Source organism: Chaetomium fimeti (assembly GCF_033439085.1).
Source record: "Chaetomium fimeti strain CBS 168.71 chromosome Unknown B0H64scaffold_5, whole genome shotgun sequence".
NCBI lineage: Eukaryota > Fungi > Ascomycota > Sordariomycetes > Sordariales > Chaetomiaceae > Chaetomium > Chaetomium fimeti.
In genome coordinates, this window is record NW_026944333.1 from 1,134,891 (window position 1) to 1,159,220 (window position 24,330).

A 24,330-nucleotide genomic window follows, 5' to 3' on the forward strand; every position below is an offset into this window, starting at 1 on the left:
AGAAAACGCACATGGATGGGTTGAGGCCTGAACTTGTTTTTGTAGCTACTTATACACCCGAACATACACGGCACTGCAGGTCTTCATCCGTTAATACTTACCCGTCATTTGGTGGCACGACGTCGGCGTGGTTGCATCGGCAGTGGGAGATTCCTCGTTCTACTAGTCTACCGTGACCCCCACCTTCGCTTTCTTAATCTACTCCAAATGTCGTTAATATGTGTCCTAACCTATCACGAGCGCATGGACTTTACATCACCTTGGTCAACGTATATTCAGGACCGGTATTTCCGGGTCGGCCTGAACCAGGAGGTTAACGGTGTCTCTGCCCTTTTCTCCCCTGTTCAAGTCCCTCCAGCTCCTCTTGGCTTACCATAGTTTGGCCTTCAAGACGTTACGGACACCAGCAAGACACGATGAGGCTTACGTTCCTTACTTTGCTGCTGGCTGCAAAGAGCAGGGCGGTAGTCCGGTTCCACTGCTCTCAGTTGGTCGTTGAGAGACTGGACCCTCTCGTCAACCCAGGGTCAATCCCCTCGAGCCATGTCCATCAAATTGTCGGCGGTGTTGGTCTACTCCCTCCTATTCATGGCTCTTTCCACTACCTGGTTCATACAAGCCCCTGATACTTTCTCCCTTAGGATGCCTTCAACGCCACGATGGATCCCAGCAGGGACCTCCCGGCAGAGTCGAGTTGCACAACCTGCCAGTTCGCCGACGACTTCTCCAACTATTGGACAGCGGTCCTGTATTTCCGAGCACAGAACGGCAGCTACAAGCGGGTGCCTCAGCTAGGCAACAACCAGTTCGAGACGGCCCGGGGCGGGCTCACCATCTACTACATGCAGGATGCCATCTACGACCAGGGCCAAAAGTCCAAGGTCCAGGCATTCAAGCCGGTACATACCAACCTATCACACCCCAACCCTCCCAAAATAACTAACCCACCCCAACCCAGGGCTTCCGCATGTTCGTCGGCGACCTGACCGCACGCACCCTCTCCGCCGCATCCCACTCCCGCCAGCTAACCTACGTGTGCATGGACACATGGACGAGCCGCGCCCCGGAAACTATGGCCTTCCCGACGCGGCCCTGCCCGGAGGGCATCATGACCTCGCTGCGCTTCCCGACCTGCTGGGACGGCAAGAACCTCGACAGCCCCGACCACCGCGCGCACATGAGCTACCCGGCGACGGGCACCTTCGAGAGCGGCGGGCCGTGCCCGGACTCGCACCCCGTGCGTGTGGGACAAGTGATGTACGAGGTGGTGTGGGATACCAGGGGGTTTAACGAGCTGGAGTGGCCGGCCGACGGGAGCAGTCCGTTCGTGTGGTCATTTGGCGACGCGACGGGCTACGGGACGCATGGGGATTACGTGTTCGGGTGGAAGGGGGATGCGCTGCAGAGGGTGTTGGATGCGCCGTGCTGGTTTGATACCGACTGTGCGGAGGAGTCGGTGCGTGGCCTCCCTACCGATTTACCTGCATGGCGTTGTGTGGCTGTGGGTTGGGGCCAGTTTGAATGGATGGAAGGATGGGCTGACAGGTTGCGAAACTAGAATTCCACGCTGCAGTCGATCGAGGCTATGAATAGCTGCTCGCAAAAGGTTGTGGTGGATGAGGATATTGATGGATGTAAGTGACAAGGTCTTTTTACGTCACATGGTGTGATAGTCGCTTACCATGTACTTTACAGTGCTCGACGTGCTTCCAGGCGGATTCCACGCTGATTATGGGCACGGTGAAGTGTAATTGTCCAGTGATGATAACTGATAAGCCTGAAGGGACGACTGGATGGTGACCGGCATGGTTGGCTGATGAATCGGGCCCGGACTTGGTACCGCTGGGTAACGAGGGGTGAGTCTAAACTGAATTGACAACGCAAGCGATATACACGAGCTTGAAAACGCTACCGCCAGTAAATATTGATTTGACTATCCGCTATCCAACTATCGTACATGTGCAGCAAACCCCTGATCACCGTCGGCTTCGTATTGGCTACTCGGCGTCGTCACTACCGGTGCCGGTGCGGGAGCCGCCCTTTCGGCCTGCCTCACGGGCACGCTCGCTGCCGGGCTCGAAACTGCCGGACGAAGCCTGGCCACCCTGAGAAGCGATGTTGCGCTGCGTGATAACGTTAGTTAACAATTCATAAGCAAGGTGGAAAACACTATGTGTGGTCATACCTGCTTGTCGGGGTCCATGCTGGCGAAACCGCCAGAGTGACTCGACTGGCCACCCTTGGAGGCGATGTCGCGCACCTCTTCCTTGGGGCTAGCAGGCAAGGGATCAGTAACATAGGCGCATACCAAGGGGATATGGGGGACATACCGGTTGGCAAAATTGCCGGGGTTGGTGTTCTGGGTGCCTGACATGATGGGGAATTTGTTTTTGTGTGTTTAATGGAGCCAGTTTAGTTTGATGCAGACAAAGTTTGTTTTGGATTGACGGGCTGGACCCTTAAATGCTTGTGTAGGGGTACCAAATACCTGGTCAATGACGGCAGTTCGTCATGATCTTGAATGATGATGTCAATGGATACCTAGCAGAGATGCTTTTTGGACCCATCGAAGCCGGGGATCTTCAACCTTTGTCGATTCGGACCTAGAACTACCTAGTACCTTACTTCCACTTGGTGACTATCCATAGATGACATCAACATACCCAAGATCCACCAATCCAATGCCACAGCCATCTGTCTCCCCCCCGTAGAGACCTCGGTTGCCCGCCTAAGAGCGGCCCCGTTCTGCCCTAACCGGAGATGTAGCTCCGGATATCCCGACCCCGGCGCATCAACCGGCGCCAAGCCGGGAGCCACAACGGGGAGCGGAACGTCAGCGGCTTGCGCTGGTCCACTCTTGCGCTTCTGAATCGGGGAACATGGTGGCGGCGACTTGTCAGAACAGTCGAGTGTTGTCCTATCAATGATGGTATTTTTGCCCTTAGAGAATCGGGTTATCGAGGTCCCAGTGAGTGCTCGTAAATGCTCAGCAGCTCACCCCAATATACCTCCTTGATACTCGTCATGAACAACTTCAAGTTCTCATCAGTCCCTGGCGTAACGCGGGACCGGCCCCGCGACGGTGATGTACAGCCCACTTACGGTGGAATCTCTGTGCAATGCTGTGTTCCAACTTCCATCCGGTGCCTTTTTGGGCCATGGGGATGTCGGTGAAATTTCCGTAGGTAGCACTGGTGGTCGGGCGCGATGGACTACATGTTGCCGTCGCTGCACTTTAAACAATTCCCGTTGTCATTTGCGCGGCCGGTGCCATGTGCCTACTAGGTGTGCAAGTGCTTACCCCAAACTACGGGTACCTTACTTACCGTGGCCCATTTATGCCGCCCCTTAAACCACCTAGGTACATACCACCCCGTTGTACCGTGCCGCGAGCGGGCTGCGACACGGGCTACACGGTTGCCTAGCTCGCACCCGACCGAGACCAATGATGGCAACCTTGACGCCAGCGCGTTTTCCCGTCATCTTGGCGATAACGGAAACTCGGTACTCCGTACACAGTAAGCTTTCGCTTCATCATTTTTCTAGGCAACAGGGGACTGTCCGAGCGGATGGCGTTTCGGACAAGCGACCACTCTTATTTTTTGCGAACTATAACGGTTACTATACCACGTCCCGCCGTATAAATTCTTAGTTCACCTTCAAGTCCGAGCTCGGGAAGGTTTCGGTTTGGGGGGGGGACTGCGATGGCAAATGCACCAGCCTGGGGCCGCGACGCTTTGCGAAACGGCGTTCAATAGGGACCACTTGCGAGCATGACTGCGGTGATGCTTGGCATTTGTCGGTACCTATTCGGGGGGCCATGGAGAATTACGCAATACTGTCTGTAGATTGTTGTAACTTAATGCTGACTCCACCGGCGATGGTCGCCGGTGACACCGTTATAAAGCCGCATGTTCGCTCATATAAACGCGGTTATAATAAGGTAGACATCCTCCCGACCTCCCTTGTTTGCCATCATCGTGACAATCCAACAACTCAAAAAGACACCCCAACCAGTCTTCCCTCCCCGCACAGGAACCTACGACAATGAGCGCCGGCACTGGCAATGCCAGGGCTGCCCCGGCTCCTCGGTTGCCCATTTTTGGCGTCGAAATCGAGATGTTTGTCAAAATTAAACCCCGGCTTGAAGTTTTGACCAGAGAAAAGCAAAGACTCAAGACTCCCCTACCGGAACATTGGAATCTTTGGGATTTTGACCTGAAAAACGATTATGACGAAGAACACAAAATAGATGCTGTCTTTCAACGGCGGTATGTTTGCGGGGCTGCGAAGGAAGCTATCGACGCCGCGTTGGGCCCCGACAATGGATGGAGTTGCGAAATCGACCTAAGCGTGAAAGAAAGGCTGCTTACACTGCCCATCGACCCCAGAAAGTGGTGTATGTATTCCTGGCCTTTTCTGAATCTTGTGAGAGACTAATGGTAGTATAGGGGGAATCGAGGTCGTCTCACCCCCTATGTCGGTATCCAAACAGTGGCAACAGGAGATAGATATGGTTTTCAAGGCAATCGGTAAAGTCTTTGACATCTGGACCAACAATACCTGCGGCTGCCATGTACACGTGTCGACCGGGCCGACCTTGAATAAAAGCTATACACTACGCCAACTTATAAAAATGGCAAAGGGGGCATTCTTCTGGGAGGAGCCTCTACGCGACTTCCTCCCGCCCGAGCGTCGGTCCAACACTTACGCGCTTCCAAACCACACTATTCTCGCAACCGACGAATATAAGGCAGTCCCCCGAGCTGGTTGGGGCCCGGTCTTTGCGGCAATAGAGGCCCCGGCTACTGGTGAAAGGGCTCAGAGCAAATTGCTCACGGCACTTCAAGGTCCTGGGGATGACTGGACCAGGTACCTCTCGACTAACTTTGCTCCATTTAACGATATTAAGACAGTAGAACTACGCCGCCAGGCCGGTACTGCCTCGCCTACGACTACCGTTCATCGTATCCTTCTTGCTGTCACGCTTCACCTCAGTGCTATGCGCTACAACTTCGACGGGGCCGGGAGTCGGTTGACGTACCCGACCGCCGAGGAACTGCGCAAGGAGCTCGCCGGGTGCGTCAAAAAGCTTCCCGAGACCTGCCACGGTTCCCGATTTGTGAACTGGCTCAACTGGTGTTACGAATCCTACAAAGACAACAGGTCGTTCTCCGAGCAACAGATCAATGACCGCGAGGACGCCCTCCGTAAAGGGAGGCCCCCGCCCGACCAGGTCCCCGCACTAGTATCAGGACCGCGACCAGCCGCGACTTCCGGGGCCGCCGGTCAAGCCCAACAACAGCGTGGCAGAACCCCGACCGTCCAAACCTCAACACCATCACGAGCGCCCGCCCGGACTCCCGCCCCGCAAGGCGGACGGCAAACAGCACCGGCCGGACGCGCCAACACCGGCAGAGAGCCAGCCGCACCCGCACGTGCTCCCCGAGACCCCCCCGCTCAAGGATCGACATCGCGCGGCTCCGGTGGCGGCGGTGGTGGCGGTGGCGGCGGCGGCCGAGCGCCTCCCGCCCGGCAAGGCTCGGGGCCCGGGGGCGCGGGCGCGTCCACCTCGGCGTCCAGAGGATCCGCCGCCCGCACCACCGGTGGTGGTGGCCCGGGTGGAACGACGACGCGCCTGCCCGAACGCCCCGCTGCGCCCCGGCCCGCTGCGGCTGGGAATACCGGCAACACCACCGGAGGCAGTGCCCCGCGTCGCCGCTCGCCGTCTCCCGGCACCCGGCCGTTGCGTCGTCGTCCGGCGGCGAATGATACGCAGGGATAGGGATACTGATGGGAAGGCCGGTCGGTGTGGTGGCAGGGGGTTGCCACTGATCTCGCGGGCGGGATCCGCAGGACGGTGGCTGGAGTCGGTTGTCGGGGTGGATGGAATATCGTGCTTTTTCAGTACTTGGATGTTGGGATGCATCTCAACAGTATTTGGCTTGGAGTTAGTAATTCATCGTTCTGTTCCATCCTGGCGATGGATACCTTGAACTCTGCCCACAGACAACCGGAATGGAGAAACTCAATTCGACCGCTGGCGTGAATGTGTTGGGGAGCTTTGTGCCCGTGATCTGTAGGTGTGCGATGGAGCCTCAGGAGGCGCCGTCAATATCACTCCTGGCGTCCTTGAAGAGCCAGGGGTATTACCTCTGCGGCGCATATATGGCATTCCGGATATCGAACGTCCTGCATTGTAAACAATGACGTTTTAGGCAGCTGTTGAGACGTGCGCACCGCCAAACAATCAAGGTCCGAGTCACTGCTCCCCTCCCAAACTCAAGAAAGACGGTGCATGATTAAATCGGGGTGAGGGCAAGCTTGGCAACTGTAGTTGTCTGAATGAAGTTCCATGGAGGTTGGATCGAAGCATCCGGGGGAGGCGGTATCCTCTCGTTAATCTACAACAAAACCGGTAGCTCGTCAACGTTCCTTCCTTCCTCACCTCACATAACCCCGCGCTATTTTTCTGCCACATCCCCGCTTGCTGTGGGATCCACCGAGCTGGCCAATTAGATTATGCGGTCGGAGCCCGATCTTGTCCACATTCGAGAATCCACAATCAATCTCACGACAACCAAGCCACAACTGGCAACCGCGACCATGTCGAAAAACAAAAACAAGAAGAGAAAGCAAAATGACGTGACCGGCAACCTGCCGAACAAGCAATTCAAAACGACCAACAAGCCGATCACGCCGCCGCTCGAAGGCGACGACCGCAGCGATGACGGCGTCAAACCAAACGGTGGCGAACCCACGAGTGTGCACGCCGTCGTCTCACCAGAGGAGCTAGAAATCGCGGCTGAGACGCTCGCCGAGCTCGCAAAACATCCCGCCCTGCTCAAATCCCGAGCCTGCAAAGACCTCCGCGTCGCCGTCTGGGATTTCCGCCAAGCATGTCCGACCGGCCTCAACAGCACCGGAGCCAGTTCTAACTTGACCGGCCGCATCACCGCCGCTCTCGCCGATGGAAAATTCACCGACGCCAAGGTCCTCCTCGCCGAGATGAGAATCCGCGGCGAATCGCCCAAGCTCGGCGCCCTCTGCCGCTGGGTGCGCGACCTCGACGTCATCAGCGGCGTCTCCACCCTCGAAGACGAAACCCCCACTGGGCGCACCGCCCGCGACAAGGAACTCATCAGCGTCCTCGACGGCGTCCTCCGCGTCTGCGGTGTCATCGACACCAACCCCTCCGCCGACTTCGACCCCTCCACGCCCATCTGCGTCCAAGAAACCTGGGACCTCCGCCCCCTGTCCTCCGCCCCGACCCTCCAAACCCATGCCTCCGTCCTTGACGGCTCCATCTTCCTCTCTGCCCCACCTAACCTCCACGAATCTCTTCGCGTCATCGAGAGCACCCCCGGGCCCCTCCGCAAGCCCCCCAACCACCACGACGCCATCCTCTACACCACCAAGCCCGGCGGCGTTCCCTTGTCATCCGTCCCCCCACCCATAACCTACCACCACCACCCCGTCGTCCCCAACCTCTCCCTCGCCACGCGCGTTCTTTCCCCCGCCGAATGCCAGGCCATCATCGCCGCCGGCGAGACCGCCACGTTCCTGCCCGACGCGCCCCTCCGCGAGGACGGCGACGTCTCCGTCCTCGCGCACAACTTTTACTGGGTCGTCGACCAGCCCTTCCACGACACCCTCTGGTCGCGCGTCTCCCCGTTCGTGCCCCGTACCGTCGACGGTCGGATGGCACGCGGCCTCAACCGTCGCTTTCGCGTCTATCGCTATGTTCCCGGCGCGGAGTACCGTGCGCATATCGACGGGGCTTGGCCTCCGAGTGGCATCTTGCAGGACGATACGTATGTGTATGATGCGTCGCCGGAGGGCGGGAAGCAGAGCAGTTTGTTCACGTTTTTGATCTATCTGAATGATGAGTTCGAGGGCGGGGAGACGACGTTTTTCTTGCCGAGCGCGAGGGAGGGGGTGTTGAATGCGTATCCGGTGCGGCCGGTCATGGGCGGGGTGGCGGTTTTTCCGCATGGGGATGCGAGGGGGGCGCTGTTGCATGAGGGGACGGGCGTGAGGAGGGGGGCAAAGTATGTAATTAGGACGGAGGTGGAGTACGACGTTGAGGCGACGGTGGGAGTGGCGGGGGAGTAGAGGGAAAGGGAAGGCGATGGATAGGATAAAAAGTTCTGGGTTTTGTTGCTTTGCATATATGAAAGAGTTGGATAGGAAACACAGGATGAACGAGAACGGAAACAAAACTACGACATAAATACTTGAACCATCGGAGTGACCACCCTGCGAAGGTTCTCCAAATGAAGCTTCACTTTTCCCGTTATGTTTCGACCTCCACGTCATCCTCACCCTAAGCCTTTCGCCTCTAATCCCCCCCTCTTTGCCACCAGCAGACTGACTGCGGCTTCTCTACGGCCCTTAAGAGTCCCCTCGGCCACTTCTACATCTTCATCGCCGACATTGGAAGAACCTGCGCCCTCTATCGCTAGAAGATGCAACTTCTCCCAAACCATACGCTACTCCTGTCGCTTTTCATCCTGGAGCCTTTGGCGTTCTTCAATCTCCATATTGACCTCCTCTTCTGTCCTGCAGTGGCTTATACACTTCCCTTTCAAGCACCTCTTCAGGGTAGACATTCGGCCATAACTCCACCACCTGCAACATGAACGGCTGCTGTCTGGGATGCCTCGAAGCCGTGATTACTGTTGCCCCCAAAGGCTTCCTACCCAAAGTCGCCGCTGAACTCGAGGTTAGGGTTACTCAAGGTTAATTGCGTGGACCTCTGCACGGCATCCCGATTGTGGTTAAAATGCGCGACTCGCCAATATCTGACCGTTAATCACGTTCCGATCTCAAACAGGACAACATCGACACGCCCTAAGTTAGGCTTGCCCACAAGTCAAAGCTGGGCAAATGTGGGCCAAATCAAAGCAAATCTACCCTCATATTTGGTTTATTATACGTTATGGGAGGCCTTAGCGGGTGGGCGTTACGGCTAGGGATTCGTTATCTTCGTTAGGTGAGAGGGCCAGCTGGAGCCGTTTAAAAAGTAGTAAAATGCCGGAAGCTACATGAAATTAACATTAACAATCGTATCACAATACCCGGGGTACCTGGAACGCTTATCACTGATCCCATCACAACTCCGTAGATTTCATCTATGGCCGTGTTCTTGGGAGCGAGCACAGTATCACCAACTAATCGATCAAGTCCCTGTGGCTGGCCTCAATCTCCAAAGCCTTCATGTTTCGACCTATCGGGACGTAATCTCAACGGGCTCGCCAAGATGTGCATCTACGCCTCCGTCTCGATTCTACTAGCACCAGCGTTTCTGACATCAAAATCGTTTCCTATCACTACTTAAAACCCACACATAATAACAGTCGCGACAGAATAGCTGACCAACCCTCAACTAGTGAACATGTACCCATCCACGTCAAAGGATTCTCGGTTCTCTGACAGTGTTGCACGGTCATTCTGCATTCCTGGAGCGGGCTTCGATAAAATTACTCTCCCGAGAACCAGCGGCAATGTCGCAAGAAGTTGAAATAGAGAGGTTGGCCGCTGTGTTTATTCTGGCGCCAATACCGCGCAGAACTGGGTGTGTGCTGTTCATGAAGTACTACCTCTCCATTATCTGTCCATCATCACGAGAGAACCGGTCAAATGCAGCTTTTGCAGTTGTTGCATTGCTAGCGACGGGAAGACGGACAGTTGGGCGGTGGCTGGTCCTGAATTGAATTGCCACGGCACCTGTTTTGCAAGCCTTCGGTGGCGTTTCAAATTCATTGGCTGGAGTTTGAAGACTATGTACTGCGAGGACGGCAGCAGCATCAGTGGCCTCGACTTTGCCGGATCACTACGCTGTAACTCTTCTGAAAGTGGTTCCTTGCAGCGAACCTGGATTACTGCTTTGTCCTTGACTGAGCCCAAGTATACCTAGAGAGTGTAGCTGTATTCTTTTGGTATGGCAGGGTGCCTATATTGCTTTACTACTTCTGCAGCATGGTTTTGAAGTAGTCCGTGGGCGTAACCTTCGGCGCGGCCAGACGCAATACTTCCTGACTTGTTGTGGAGGCGGTGCACTTTCCCTCCCAAGTTGTGACTGGAGCGAACTTGAGAGAGCTGACAATGGACTTGGGCGCCGAGCTCTGTGCCACCACATAATCAACCCAGGACACGTCCTTGAACACAACGTTCTCAATCTTGACGCCAATCTCTTGCTCGACCAAATCCACGATCTGCCGCCCACTGATATCTTCCGGACCATTCAGAACGTATTTTGCTTTGTCGTGCCGAATCACGTCTTCTTCCACCAGCAGGTGGGCTGCGAATATTCCGATCTCGATTGGATCAATGAGAGCGACGGGTGCGTCCTCGGAGGCGGTCAAGCGCAAGGCGCCTACTTTGCCAGTCCTGCGGAACTCGTCGACCAAGGCGACAGCAGGCTGAAGAAAGACTGGCGAGAAAACATTCGGCTGCAGCGACGTCCACCGTAAGCCCGTGAACGCGGGCGAGCTAAGCATAGCCTCAATTGCCCAATGGGCCCTTGCGTAGTAGGCGTTGCAGTCAGGGCGCACGTTGGTAGCTGTCGTAGAGATTCGCACAACATACTCCAGACCTGCTTTGAGCGCCTCTAGGAGGAACGTTGACTCTTCTGCGAAGTGGCTGGTCTCTATGTGGGACGCGATGAAGGCGCGGACAACGTTGTGATGGCGGAACCAGTCTGCGGTGATCTCAGCCCAAGGGTACTCGATAATGTCGACCCTGGGTAGGGCCGCGAGTTTCTGTGCCGCTGTGCTGCGAGAAGACCGGGTAAGGGCTATGATCTTGTGCTTCGAGAAGGAATTGCTCGATTCGAGGAGCTTGGACAAGGTCGTGACAACGCCCTGTCCGGTATTACCCGTCGCACCGGCTACAAGAATCGTCGATGACATGACTTGATCTCTGTGACTGTTTTGTTGAGGGGGCAGGTTCGTTGTATGAAGGGGGCTTGGCCCGAAATAAGAGTTACAGAAAGACGGGAAAATATTATGGCACTTATACTTCCCAGACGGATCACGGGCGGTCAGGCGATGACCCCTCACGCGGCTCCAATGATGGAAAAAGTCATGAGGCACCGTGAACGCGGGAATGTGGGAATGCGACGATACCAAGTAAATTCATTGAGGTCCATAGCCAAGGTGACCATGCCGGGATTGGTTTAGCCTGTGAGGGGCGAACCTCGCGCGAACTTTGCTCCGACTGATACGAGCGGAGACGCGACGCATTTGGCATTGATTGAGCTCCTCAGAAGATTGGTGATGATCTGTGCTCCATCCCGCATGATGACGTGCGGTCAGCGCCATTTCACACCTCGGATTTGTAAGCTCTGAAAAACCTGCTACTTCCCGTCGTAACAGGAAGGGGGCTAGTAAGTACTAAAGTAACCGCAGAAAGGTATATATTACGAAGGCAGCTTGATATCCCACGTCTGAGACAAGCCGCCTCGTAGTTTGTAAACACGAAAAAGGGACATTTTATAGACACGCCCTGATCTCCCGTGTTCACCTTCTCTTCTCCTAAACTGCAATATGATACTCTCTACTCAGGGCAAGGTCTTCAGGCGAACAACTTGAACTGGGGACCTCCCACGCACTATCAAGCAATCTGTCGAGCCAGTCTCATTATACAAGGCTCTCCACAATGCAAATCTCGTCAACTCAATCAATCCAATTCAACTCAAATACAACTCAAATCGACATTTTCGTCAATCAAATAAGCAGTGGGATTTGAGTTGTTAGATTTGATAGATTTGCCAAGCTAGATAGAGTAATGAGCCCTACAAAATGCCCCGGATCCCTCCCTGAGGACATTGACCTTCTATGTATAGGTACGAGGCGGCACCGTCTCGCTCGTGGGGTTCTTGGCCGGGGCTATTAGGGGTTGGGAACCGGTCGCTCTCATGAGGGCTCTCGTTAAAGAGGTCCCAGATTACTCGGCCACCCCCCTTCTCCACAGTAATGAGCCCCCATCCCACTAAGCCCAAAATAGCCACGCCCGGTCGACGAACTGTTTACTGTGTAGGTAGACGTCGCTGTCTTCAACGTTTGACTCTGATTGTCAGAAAATTCAAGTTTCATTCTCAACATCAACCTAAAAGTAAAAAGATATTAGAACCAATACAATTGACTAACCCTAGAGTCGCTATTATAAACAATTCCAACCGTATTTATGGCGTTGAAAATGGGCTTTTTGTGTTTGAAAAACAACTTATCGCGTCTTCGAGATCGTTTTTTACACTCACAGATCGTCTTCGATTTGGCCCAAGCTTTTTGGCTCCTTGGCGAGGGGTGAAATTACGCCAGTACCCCCAGGGGTGAATCCATTGATTTGGGACCACGACACAGCAGAGGCTGCAACGTTATGTGCATGCCAAGAACCTCACTGATATACAGTATTTACCTCGTATTACATAGGTACAATACAATTCAACAACCAACCTTCGAACTTCCCTTTACCTTCCCCGAAAAGGACAGCATCTCGGCGAGCAACTATGTTCGGGCCGCAGCCTAAAACCCTCCACGGACGCAACCCGCCCACCCAAACTCCCCGCATCCTCGTGCATCGTCCCAGAACAAGCCCTACGCTTCTCCATCCGTTCAACCATGACATCTCCCCCTACCGACACCGGCGGTGACACCAACACCCGGGCCATCCCATCAACAAGCCCATCAACAACCCCCACCTGACAACCATCACGCCCCATGGTATGCGACGGCGCGCCAGCAACCGGCACAACTGAACCACCCCGCACCCTGCCGGTGCGAGAAACAGGTATCGTCGGCACGGTAGCCTCCCACCCGACATCCCCGCTCTGCGACGGCGGCGTAGGCATAAACCCGGCCGCCGGCTTACGTGCTGGTGGTGGTGGTGGTGGTTGTGGTGGTGAGGTAGGTTTAGTAACCCCGGACCGCTGGCGCTGAGTTGACGGGCGGAGGGTGGAGTGTCGTCTCCTGCGGACGGCATCCGTCTTGGCGCGCACTTCGGCGGCGGGTGGTCGCGGCCAATGGGGGAGGCTGTTGATTCGTGGATGGAGTTTTTGGAGGAGTTGCCTCGCGGATTGCAGGTTGGGGTCTTCTTCTTGCGATGAGGGTGAGTTGGGGAAGCTGCCAGTGGTGATGTGGCTGAGGAAGTTGCGGTAGAGCTCGAGGTGGTCGTTGATCGAGGACTGGGTGGGCGAGAGCCAGACGACCCTGTCTGGGGATGGGTGGGTTTGGGTTTTCCGCAGCCTGTCGCAGGTGTGGATTGCGAGTAGTAGGAGGCTGTGGATGACTTGGTCCACGTGCTCGTAGATGCCATATGCGGAGTGGTGCACGATGGATGTAAGCAGCCGGTTGACTTGGTGCAGATCACTGAGGCCCCAGAAGTCGTCGCCCATGTCGTGCATCTCATCGCCAAGGTCTAGCAGGGCTTCGAACGCATCCCCCAATCGATGGCGGGCTAGTCGTTTGATAATATTGTGAATGTGGTGGATGCACGATGATAACCCAGTTGGGGATGGTTGTGGTGATATAGGGAAGTCCATGTGGGCGGCCTGGTGATGGAAATGGGTTGCAGGTAAGCAAGGGCGACGAGGTTGATATCAAAAGTGATGCGTCTTGGCGAAGGGGGATGAGGTGGTGATATGGGGTGACAGGTTGGGGTGAAATGGGGGCGGGAGGGATATGGTGGTCAAAAGGGGGGAGTAGGGGAGTAAGTGGGAGATGTGAAGGAAAAGGATGGGCAGGGGGGAAAAAGGGTGGGAGAGGTGGTCTTATACCTGCAAGCTGGAATAAAAGCTAACCAATGGCGCGCAGGTCAGATTGGCGCTGCTAGGGCCCTTCTTCGCCGGTTAGAGCAGCAAGAGATATATCTTTGGCTTTGCAGGGGAGGGTGATCAAATGGGAGGGTGTCTGGTGCAGGTGGTCGGACAACCCCTGTCGCCCGCTTAAAGCGGCGAGCTGCTTCGACCGCAGAGCCACCCTCCCCCCGTTCCCCTTCCCGCTCAACGCCGGACCCCACTCACTCCCAACTTTCCCCAAAACCACCCATGATCATGGTAAGCACCTATGACACCACTGCAAAGCACTTGAACCTGCCTGGGACGAATATCCAAGTCCGTCGGAATGAGTGTCGTCGTAGCGACATGTGCGCACGCCGTTCCGCTGACGGGTGCCGTGCCTAGCGGTCGGATATCATTCCTGTGCGGCGAGAAGAAGATGATGCCTTTGTTAGATTGACTACGGAGAATCTCGGCCCTTCATAGTCTAAAACAAGCTTGTATGCCTCGATATTTGGTCTTCACTGTCCGGCACGGTCACCGCGCACAGAAGACGGCGCCCCCGGCCTTCAGAGGGCGGTCCGCTCACGTCAAAATTGGGAAAAGCCCAAATCCTAGTTAAGGCGGTTCCACTGTTAAACTTTGAGGCAAAACTTAGGCGGGAATAGCTTTATACTAATTTGTTGGACGTCTGGGGAGTTGACCGGTCTGGGTGAAGGTCTGTCGTTGTGGGGATTACATAATCGCGTCACTTACACGGGCGAAGGTCAACCGAGCAATGACCTCCCCTGCACCACTTGGCAGCGACCATCCAAACTGCCTTATCTCTCTCCTCAAGTAATCTGAAAGTGTAACTTTTGAGCGCTTTCCGGATTTATGCCCTGTTTTTTGTTGGTTCAATCCTAAGGGACGTCGTCGGGGGAGCCAGCGCCCATCCATAACCCTGCACACATGTGCAGTCGTTCATTTGGCGCCTTGGCACCATGCAGCCAGGTCGGGCTGAGGGCGTGTGATGTCACATTGAGCCACGCAAACGGGGAGGTGTGCGCAACCTCGGGGGTGCGGTTAAAAGTTACCACTTCCTCCGCCCCAAGGCATCCTATATTGCATGCCTCTTTCGTACGTACTCTACTAATTGTACAAAGCACAGCCTGTCAAACCGAAAGATTAACTCTTGTTTAGACTCAAATACCTCGGTAATCTGGCTGAAAATCAATTCAATACGAAACTTTCATCCAGTCTTTTCACGCCGTATTCAATTCCATTGCAAACAAGGAACACAGCCAAGTCAGCTGACATGTCCCTCGTCGTCACACCCTCTTCAGACTCCGAGTCCAGTATTAACCTCCCTCCAGCTCGTCACATCCACCCCGTGCATCGTCGCCGGGAAGTTGCATTTCTTTCCCGGTCCCGGGCAGCCACAGTGATGCCCGTAGAAACACAACGGGTCCCTGCACTTCCCCTTATCATGGCACTTCTCCCCCCGGAGCTTGTGCCGCATCACCAGCTTCTCTCCTGCTGTTACCGGACTGTGTAGAAACCCACAGTCCCCCATGCAACTACCATAGAGGTGGTACATGTTGCAAAACCGCTTTCCCCCTATGTGGGTCTTCCGGTTAAAGCTCTCGGCGACTGTGCCGGACCGAGGAGGGAGCGGCATATCAATGCGGTGGCCGTAAGCATTGATTAAGATTATGCTTTTGTCGACACTGCCGAAAGTTGGCCGGTACCGGGGCTTGGATGCCGGCACGGCCGCCGCTGGGTGTGACGGTGCTGCGCGGGCGGCATAACTCACGGGCGGTGCGGATGTAGTTGTCGGGGAGGGAACATGGTAGGTCGGAAAACCGCCTGCCCCAACGACGGATTCGAATCCACCATTTTTCATCTTCGAGGCCGGCCCAGCACCAGGCCCCAAACGGTGACCCCTGAACACGGTCTCCATAGTCACTGACCGAAATGGAAGACTCGCATATTCGCTCCCAGTTTGAAATGACTTGACCATGGTCACCTTTGCCGCCATCGCCGGCACATGAACAAGCTTCTCAAGCATCCGGACATAGCCATTGTCATGGCAGCAGGCAAGCAGGACATGCCGGCAACTCGGGTTCGCAACAAGCTGACGGAAGGTACCTACGTGGCGAGGCATGTCAGCAGCCGTTATGTTAAGGGCGAGGTCGTAGATAAAACTCACCCATCAACTTGTGGTCGGCACGGTCTTTGCCCTTCCCGACGAGCACAAAGTCAAACAGGTCGTCGGCCTGAGAAAAGCCACTTGTAAAGCGAGCCAGGACTTGCTGCGAGTCATCAGGCTTGGCGATGCCCAACTTGGCAAGCAGAGTTGCCAAACCTTCCCCTGATGCAAACGCCCTGGCCATCACGGGCATGTCGGCCAGGGGAGGGTCAATCGATTTTAAGTATTGTTGTACAGCGCCCCTTAGGTCGACCGCTGCCCGCTCACCACCCTCGGCCGCGTCACCGGCGAAGTACTTGTCGTCGAACTAACATACGCAAGGCCAGTCAGCGTAGCCAGGAAAAGGAGTTTGCTTGTAGGGGAAGTTACTCACCATATAAGCATCGGCATCAGCGTCGACCAACACGAGAACGAAGGCCCCACGCATCTAAATACCGTCAGCGATCTCACTATCGATGAAAAGTGACATGGCTCTGACCGTTGCTTCCTTCAACTCCTTCAGCTCGGCCTCTAGCTTCTCCGTGCTTTGTTGGGTAGCGCGCGCGGCAACCCGCTCGCGTTCGAGATCATGGCATACATCGGTATATTGCCTGGCTAGCGCCGTGAATCGTTCAGCCGCATCCTGGGTATTTAAATGCGTTGGTTAGCCCTTTAACAACGACCGTACAGCAGACGCGAGGGAGAAGGGGTTCCGTCGGAGTGGCACGGCCAGCAACTAACCGTCAAAAAGTTCACGTTCCCATGCATCTGGGCGCGGAACTGGTCCACGAATGCGTTGAACCCATCCGACGAGTCGGACATATTGGCGTGAAATTACGAAAGCCTGGTCGTGGAGGTCGACCAGGTTAGTGAAAAAGAAGGAAAAGAAGCAAGGGCCTGAGCTGGATGAGTGCCTCGAGTAAAGGATGGAGTTGGTCCGCAAATGCACGACAGGCAAGCCCTCGCCCAAGTGGCCCAATAAAACTGCCGAATGGGTTACACAGCCTCCCGGCCGCCTTGCCCAACGCAAACACGCAGCCGAGAAGTTTCAACGCGACCCATTGGCCGTGGGCAGAGAACGTCCAGCCATGAACCAACAATCAACGTTTCAAGGTCACTCCCTCTATCGCCAATGGAAAAATGGGTGCGAAGTCTGAACTTTCCTGTGTTGCCTTGTGGCTTACGGTGCCCGGTATAGCAACGGCTCTCTCTCCATTGCTGGTGGCCAGTTACAGGCAACAGTTTCCGTCTGCCCTCCTTGAACGTGCCCCCCACCATGAATCATCCCGGCATCGAGTCAACCATCCGCGTCAAGATAGAGCCAGAGTACCTAAATCCAACCCCATGTCAAGGCCGCTGCAACTAACTCCTTGGCCTTCCACGGAATGATGCCTTGATTAGCGCTGGATTGCGAAAGATCAGTACCCGGCGGGCTTGACACAGTCCGCCAGTGAACCGCCCGTATCCGCTCCCGGAACCTGGTGAGACGAATGATTAGCAATCCAGCCGATGCCGCCCCAAGCCCCATGGCTACTGACATTGTGTACAATCGAGAAGGGATCCCAGTGCGAGTCAGCGTGGGGCGCGTATTCAACCCCGTTGATCATGCTCTGCACCGCCTCCTTGTTGTCGCTGTAGTAATGCTCGAAGAAAGCGTACATCATATCGATACCTGCGAGCATGGTGAGAATCGGAAGCCTCGGAATAAAACCACAGAGGACCCACCTGCTGCGACGCCAGAACTCGTCCAGATGTTCCCATCGGATACCCACCTCGCGGTCGGCACCCAAGTGACATTCTTTCCGTGCGTGACCACCGTCTCCCACACGGCCTTGTTGGATGTCGCCCTCTTGCCCTCGAGCACACCGGCGTCGGCAAGGTTCCTGGCACCCGTGCACACGCTGAGGAGGTACTCCAGCGTGGGGTATTGCTCGGCGATGAAGGCGTTCAAAGCTTGGTCGTCCTCATCCGCTAGGATGCCGCCGGGGATCAGCAGGACGTCCAAAGGCGGTGGGTTGTCAAAGCTGTGAGTCGCGAGCATTTGCGGGGAGAACGCCGCGGCCCCTTTCAGTCCTTCCCGATTGACTTTGGACTTCACGAGGCCGATTTCGCGGCTGATGATGTAGATTTCGATGTCCTCCTTGAACGACATCTAGAAGGGGTGTCAGTATAGGTACATATCCACCATCACCCATATGCGTATCCATCTTGGAACTGTCACCTACCGCCGAGGCTAACTCCAACGGGCCCCAGACGTCAAGGCCCGTATAGTTGTCATACACAACCTAAACCAAGCCGTCGCTGTCAGTCGTGGGGGCTTTTACTCCAGACAAGGACCTCACCATTCCGATCGATGTTGACCCGTTCTTCTTTGCAGTCGCAGTCGCTGCTAGGAGCGGTAGGAGCGTGCATGCACGCAAAACGAGGGCTTTGAGAGTCATCTTGGCCAGGATCGTTACTCGCGTCTTAGGTATTCGGTTGGTCGAAGACCAGAAGAGTTGTTGACGAAGGTGAACCGTAGCATGTCTATGGGAGTTGGAAGTAAATCGGTTCTCTTATACATGCCAGTTAGGAGGTAGTGTGTCCCCACTAACAGACAGAGAGATCGGCGCTCCATACAACGTCGGACTATGATCTCAAGTTCCGAACGGCCTCGGAACTTAAGTTTTTGGCCCCAGTCTCAACCGCTCTGTGTTTCCATCACGTGCAGACGCAACTCTCGCAGGGTAAGCAGCGCTATACAACCTTGTTGTTCCTACGGTCCGACAACCTCGAGTTGTCCGAGCTATTCGCTCAAACCCGCTCAGCAGCCGCCAATCGCCTTTGACCACAACCCTGCACTCCTGCACGAAAAGGGCGTGTTGTGGTGACAGTTCCGAAACCTCCCCACAAATGTCTATTAATTGGGTTTCTTGAGGATTGTTTCCATCCGTTGTTGCCCGGTGACCAAAGCCGAGAGTCTTTCAAGGTAACCCCAATGGAGCCATGCACATCCATTCACATCAGGTATGCCCGTGACGCATGAGCACAATTTGTAGGCCACTCCAGGACCCTAACGTAGGGAAACGAATCTGACCCGCACGTTGGGCCTTCCCTATGTACTTGGCAGTTGACTCCAATTGACTCCTCCATCTGCGGAATTCCCTGAACACAAACACCCTGCACGCTAGCCAACACCATCACTTCACATTGAACACCTCGGATTCACTGATCACACTCATCCAGGCACCTCGCACTCACCCCTATCTTGCTAACCTTTTATGGTTATCGATACGTAGTGGAATGCCAGTTAATTACCGCACCACTTTCTATATGGGCCTGGGCGCAGACTTTCAACAACAAGGACTCTTTAATCTTTAATCGCCCGATAAAACCCGCAGCCGTTTCGCGGCTGCACCGCATGCGACGGAGGCAACGAAGCTGAGGTCTTGCTCAATTATCAAGTATGTACGGTAACACAACCTCGCCGAACCCATCGTCCGCGGATGGAAGTTGCAACCTTTCGTTTTTCTTTTTTTTCTCTTCTTCCTTTTTCTTCTTTTTTTCTACCACACCGGATACCACACCTGCGCGACACGGCTACAGTTGTCAGTACTGAATGCCGAGACCGGTTCAATACGATCACGCCTCTCACCAGCTTCAACGGCCCGTCATTAGCATAACGGCAACTGGGGTTTCCAAAAGGTTGGCGGGTCAAATCTCAGGAGATCAGGGCCCCCAAGACGATGTGCCACAGATTACTCCGCGGCCGAGGAGAAGAGCAGTTTGGTGGCGGGCGGGGGGCGGGGGGGGCGATTCCTTGCCATCTCCGAGAACCCTCGCAGCAATATCCCCATTCGTCTTGACCCCGTTTTCACCCGGGGACACCGCCAAGGTCAGCTATTCTTGTTGTCACGGCGCGGGTACCTCTCCCAACCACCAGGGTGCCGTCTCGAAAAGGAAGCAGGCAGCGTGTCGAGTCGGCTGCGAGTGCCGGATTTGGGGGAGGACAAGCGATCATGCAGGGGAGGAAATGCAAGGTCAAGTCCAGTGGGACTGCGCCACAAGAATTCCGGGGCACGATTCAGATATCGCCCTGATCACCGCGTTGCGTGGGGGACCTCACGGTGTGGACAAGCACGTCATCGCCCAAGTCGGTGGGACGGGAATTTCATCACACCCGTGTTGAAACTTCTGAGCACACACACGCGCGCGAAAACGCGATTTACCGGATCCATGGCGAGAACGAGACAAGAAATGTAGGCAGGAGGCCTCTCCGTTGGGCTATTTGCTGGATTCCTCCCTGCGCATTGGAGAAGTCGAAGATTCCCGTGCCATCGTGACTGACTTCCGCAGCGGGGTCCTGTGGGGGGTCACAGCGCTTGTTGGACGCTACAAGCTCTGAGCCAAAAACTTTGACTGAACCCACCACTATAATTGCCTTGTAAACAAGCATTAGCCACATCAACAAGCGTTGTCAGCGAAACAAGCATTGTTGCCCGCAAGTTCTGGGCAACCTACTGTAACCGCTTCATTTCAGTGCCCGGTCCAGTGGCCAACCTCGGTAAATGCATATCGACCTACGCAGAAGGAAATCAAATATATTGCTACAGTACTGTACACACATCCGCCATACACTTATAGTTGCATCCGCCATCCGCCAAACATTCCGCTATACAATTCCGTACCCGCCATACAATCGCTTCCGCCGTGCAATTCCGTACCCGCAATTGCATTGCGGCCGCCGTATAACTGCGTACTCCTCCTACAACTACATACTCCTCCTACAATTGCGTACTCATCCTGTATACCGATGCTGTAACGTAGAGCGATGCAACCTATTGTTTGATAGCGGGATCCGTACGGTAGATTGATTCTAAACGTACTTGTTAGTATATAGAAAATTATCTGATAGAACAGAGTTGTAGAGAATCCGGAATAGGGGAAATACCCAGGCCCTGGACGTTAGTTAAAGCGTATATACATCCCAATCCACCTATGTGACGAACCTGTCTCTGGACCCGTCCTGTTAGGGTTCAGTATCGGTCGAAGGTATTCTCTCAAGGGTGCTTAGGTTCGGTGCAGCCAAAGGGTGCACAACAAAGACTTGTCTCAACAGTAGGCTCTCGAGCTTGTAGCGAACTGTAGTTGTGATTGCTAACTGGAGAACTCCCAGAGCTCTCCAGAACGAGTGACTATATACTATCTAAGTCTTGAGGTATCTCCGTACCTTGCTCTGTATGCTCCGTGCCAGAGCACCCAGAGCGTCGTGCTCTCCCTGCTCTGTGCCAGAGCACCCAGAGCGTAGCGTGCTCTGTCGTGCCAAGAGCAGAGCACCCAGCTGGCCGCCGGTGATTGGCTCGGGGCGGCCCGCGCCCCGTGGTGGCATGTCTCCAGCACGCCCCTCGTTGGCTGTTCGTGACACGATGCCCCTCCCTGTTGGTCTTCGTCCCGAAGACCACGCGCTTCTTTCCGTCCCCGAAATAGATCCAACAATTTCCTACTCTGTCCGTGGTGAGTCTTCTCCTTCACCTTCTTTTCGTCATGTCGCGCGTTCGCAAGCGCAACAGTACTGACCGCCGTCATGATCAGGTCGCCTGTGCCGACGCATTTGGCTCCGTCATGTCTACTTGCTCGTACTGCCGTAAAAAGAAATTAACCTGCACCGCGGCGGACAACGCTTCCAAGTGTCGCCCGTGTCTTGCTGCGAACCGCACTCGTTGTGACGTTCACGGGGCAGATCGTGAGTCCCCCCTTGCCTCGTCAAGTGTCTTCTAACATGGTAGTGCGTGTCTTCATCGAACGGAAACGTCAACTGGACAGTGAGCGCCAAGCGACCCTGAGCAAGCTTCTCCGCTTGGAGCGACAGTCCCGCGCCCTTGAGGAAGAGGCCTTGGAGGCGTTCCGTCGCGAGTCGGAGCTTCTGGACGAGGAGGAGGAGAAAGAGCGACGGGACGCTGAGTCATCCCGGGCGGTGGCCTCCTCGGTTCCCGTCCTGTCCCCTGACGGCACTTCCCTGGTGCCCTCCTGGCCGCAAGGGTCCGCCCTTCCTGTCGACTCTTTTCCTAGCGCCTCATCCGACGATTTCCTCGCCGGGTTTGACTTGTCCGTGGGGTTTCCTTTGGTCGATCCGGGTTCCTCTGGTGGAACTCCTGAAGTTTCTCGGGGCAGTTGAGATTCGTAGCTGGTTGCCATGAATTGTCTTCTGGGCCAAAATCCAGCCATTTAACCAAATACTCCAACTGTCCTTTCGTGATGCGTGAGTCTAGGACTTCCTCAACGTCCCATTCTTTTTCTTCGTCCTCCGCCTCGGCGTCCTTGTCGAGTCGCGCGTTCTCCGGCGCTGGTTCTAGAAGTGAGATGTGGAAAACGTTGGTCCGTAGTCGCATTGTCGAGGGCAACGCGAGAGCGTAATTGTTCTCCGAAATCTTTTTGTCGATCTTGAACGGTCCGACTTTGCGAAAGTCGAGCTTCCTGCTTGGTCGCTTCGTGCGAAGATTTCGAGAAATGAGGTAAACTTTGCCCCCCTCTTCTAGGCGAGGTCCCTCGAGCCTGTTTCTGTCGTAGAACTTCTTCATCCGTGTTCGTACGAATTCGAGTTCTTCCTTGAGCATCGCGTGCAGCGAGCTCATTTTGTCGGCTTTGACTGCCGCTCTGGGCACCGAAACCTCGGGCCCTTGTCGCAAATCTGCTTCGTAGCCGTAATTCGCGAAGAATGGTGTGACCTTCGTGGTCTCCGTGACGGTGGTGTTGTAGGCGAGTTGTGCCGTTGGCAACAGCTCGACCCAGTCATCCTGCTGGAAATTGACGTACAACCGTAGGTATTGTTCGACAACCTGGTTGAGTCGTTCCGTCTGTCCGTCCGTCTGTGGGTGGTAAGCGGTTGAGAGCTTACTTTTCGTACCCAGTCTCGTCATCAGAGCCTGCCAAAACTTTGATGCGAACTTGGTGTCTCTGTCCGTGATCCATTCCTCTGGCCATCCGTGGACCGAGGTTATGTTGCGATAGATCACGTCTGCGAGTTGTTCTGCTGACCATGTTTCCTTGTAAGGGAGGAAGTAACTCCACTTGGTGAGTCTGTCCACCATCGTGAGGATGCTGTCGTATTCCACTCCCGTTACTGAGTCCTTGGATATCGGCAGCTTGGTGATAAAGTCCATCGTCACCGAGCTCCATGGTCGTTCTGCAACTGGCAATGGCTGTAGTAGCCCGTACGGCTTGTGTCGTCCTGGTTTGCTTCGCTTGCAGAGGTCGCATTCCGCCCGGACCCCTTCTGCCGTCTGCTTGATTCCTGGGAAGTCGTAGTTCTGCTTGACTTTCGCAATTGTCTTGCCAATTCCCATGTGTCCTCCGAGTCTTGACTCGTGGATCTTTCGAATGAGCTCCTTTTGGTCACCAGGCCTGACGTAGGCCTTGTCGTGGTACCAGAGTCTCGTCCCTTCAAGTCGCAATCCTGCAATCTTGGATTCTGGCTCTTCTTGCCATGCATCGCGCTGATCGTCCGCGATGATCCCTTGGAAGTCTCGTTCCAATCTTTGTTCTCTGAAGGCCGCACAGCATTCTACAAACGGTTGCAGAGGCCTGGCTTCGGGATCTTCCGACTGTTGCTGAAGTGCTGCGATCTCGTAGTCTTCAGTCGGTTGGGAAGCGTGCCGTAGCGATCCGTCTGTCTGTTGATGTAGCAATGGTGGTGAGGCTTCAGACGTGTTGTCGTGATGATCCGCTCTCCTACTCAAGGCATCTGCTCGTGCGTTCTCTGAGCCTTTCTTGTAGTGGATCGTGAAGTTGAATTCGGACAGAAATTCTGCCCACCGAGTCTGTCGTCCGTTCAGCACCTTGGTGGTGGTGAAGTATCGTAAGTTCTTGTGGTCCGTGTACACCTGGACTTCGTGTGTCGTGCCGCTGAGGTATGGTCTCCATTCCTGAAATGCTTCAATGATTGCGAGAAGCTCCTTGTCGTGGATCGGGTAGTTGAGCCTTGGTCCTTCGAGTTTCTTGGAGAAGAACGCAACTGGATGAAGCTTGCCGTCCTTGTCCCTCTGACCAAGTTGTCCTCCGATCGCGAAGTCCGAAGCATCAGCCTCGACTTCGAAAGGTGTGCTTGGATCAGGCAGCATGAGCACCGGGTCGGCGATGATCGCATCGCGGATCCGCTGGAAAGCCTGCTCGTGCTCCTGCTTCCACTGGAATGTGGCATCCTTTTTGGTAAGTTCGTGCAGAGGTCTCGCGAAGTCGCCGAAATTCTTGATGAACATTCTGACGAAGTTGGCGAATCCGATAAATCCTCTGACCTCCGTGGCGTTCGTCGGTGTCGGCCACGTCTTAACAGCTTCCAGTTTCTCGGGTTCGATCTTGACCCATCCCGGGGAGATTTCGTAACCCAGAAACACTGTTTTCTTGACAT

The 24,330-nt window shown here is 55.0% G+C and overlaps 7 protein-coding genes across 7 annotated transcripts; 3 read left to right on the plus strand and 4 right to left on the minus strand.

Moving 5' to 3' along the window:
• Positions 1 to 416: 416 nt before the first annotated feature.
• B0H64DRAFT_324819 (uncharacterized protein) lies at positions 417 to 1,751 on the plus strand (the record flags this gene model as incomplete). The annotated part of the gene is made up of 5 exons (XM_062800667.1): positions 417 to 566; positions 642 to 899; positions 959 to 1,456; positions 1,559 to 1,634; positions 1,696 to 1,751. The coding sequence occupies 5 exons, from the start codon at positions 417 to 419 to the stop codon at positions 1,749 to 1,751; spliced, it is 1,038 nt and encodes a 345-aa protein (XP_062657659.1).
• Positions 1,752 to 1,899: 148 nt separating this feature from the next.
• On the minus strand, positions 1,900 to 2,620 carry B0H64DRAFT_399790 (uncharacterized protein). Its single transcript, XM_062804028.1, has 3 exons — positions 2,331 to 2,620; positions 2,186 to 2,273; positions 1,900 to 2,123 (listed from the first exon to the last, which is right to left on the minus strand). The coding sequence occupies exons 1-3, from the start codon at positions 2,372 to 2,374 to the stop codon at positions 1,998 to 2,000; spliced, it is 258 nt and encodes an 85-aa protein (XP_062657660.1). The 5' UTR covers positions 2,375 to 2,620; the 3' UTR covers positions 1,900 to 1,997.
• Positions 2,621 to 4,047: 1,427 nt separating this feature from the next.
• On the plus strand, positions 4,048 to 5,785 carry B0H64DRAFT_374970 (uncharacterized protein; the record flags this gene model as incomplete). The annotated part of the gene is made up of 3 exons (XM_062802385.1): positions 4,048 to 4,399; positions 4,452 to 4,576; positions 4,646 to 5,785. 3 exons carry the CDS (start codon positions 4,048 to 4,050, stop codon positions 5,783 to 5,785), a joined length of 1,617 nt encoding a protein of 538 aa, XP_062657661.1.
• A 636-nt stretch (positions 5,786 to 6,421) lies between these two features.
• B0H64DRAFT_399797 (uncharacterized protein) lies at positions 6,422 to 8,472 on the plus strand. Its single transcript, XM_062804029.1, has one exon. The coding sequence runs from the start codon at positions 6,523 to 6,525 to the stop codon at positions 8,113 to 8,115; it is 1,593 nt and encodes a 530-aa protein (XP_062657662.1). The 5' UTR covers positions 6,422 to 6,522; the 3' UTR covers positions 8,116 to 8,472.
• Positions 8,473 to 9,654: 1,182 nt separating this feature from the next.
• Positions 9,655 to 10,999, minus strand: B0H64DRAFT_180806 (uncharacterized protein). Its single transcript, XM_062798911.1, has one exon. The coding sequence runs from the start codon at positions 10,911 to 10,913 to the stop codon at positions 9,969 to 9,971; it is 945 nt and encodes a 314-aa protein (XP_062657663.1). The 5' UTR covers positions 10,914 to 10,999; the 3' UTR covers positions 9,655 to 9,968.
• A 1,088-nt stretch (positions 11,000 to 12,087) lies between these two features.
• Positions 12,088 to 13,396, minus strand: B0H64DRAFT_374973 (uncharacterized protein; the record flags this gene model as incomplete). The annotated part of the gene is made up of 5 exons (XM_062802386.1): positions 12,088 to 12,111; position 12,153; positions 12,263 to 12,371; positions 12,459 to 12,476; positions 12,874 to 13,396. The coding sequence occupies 5 exons, from the start codon at positions 13,394 to 13,396 to the stop codon at positions 12,088 to 12,090; spliced, it is 675 nt and encodes a 224-aa protein (XP_062657664.1).
• A 1,847-nt stretch (positions 13,397 to 15,243) lies between these two features.
• Positions 15,244 to 18,388, minus strand: B0H64DRAFT_418143 (class I glutamine amidotransferase-like protein; the record flags this gene model as incomplete). Its single annotated transcript, XM_062805298.1, has 7 exons — positions 15,244 to 15,295; positions 15,367 to 15,662; positions 16,447 to 16,590; positions 16,689 to 16,727; positions 17,486 to 17,619; positions 17,673 to 18,099; positions 18,272 to 18,388. The coding sequence occupies 7 exons, from the start codon at positions 18,386 to 18,388 to the stop codon at positions 15,244 to 15,246; spliced, it is 1,209 nt and encodes a 402-aa protein (XP_062657665.1).
• Between the last annotated feature and the right edge of the window lie 5,942 nt (positions 18,389 to 24,330).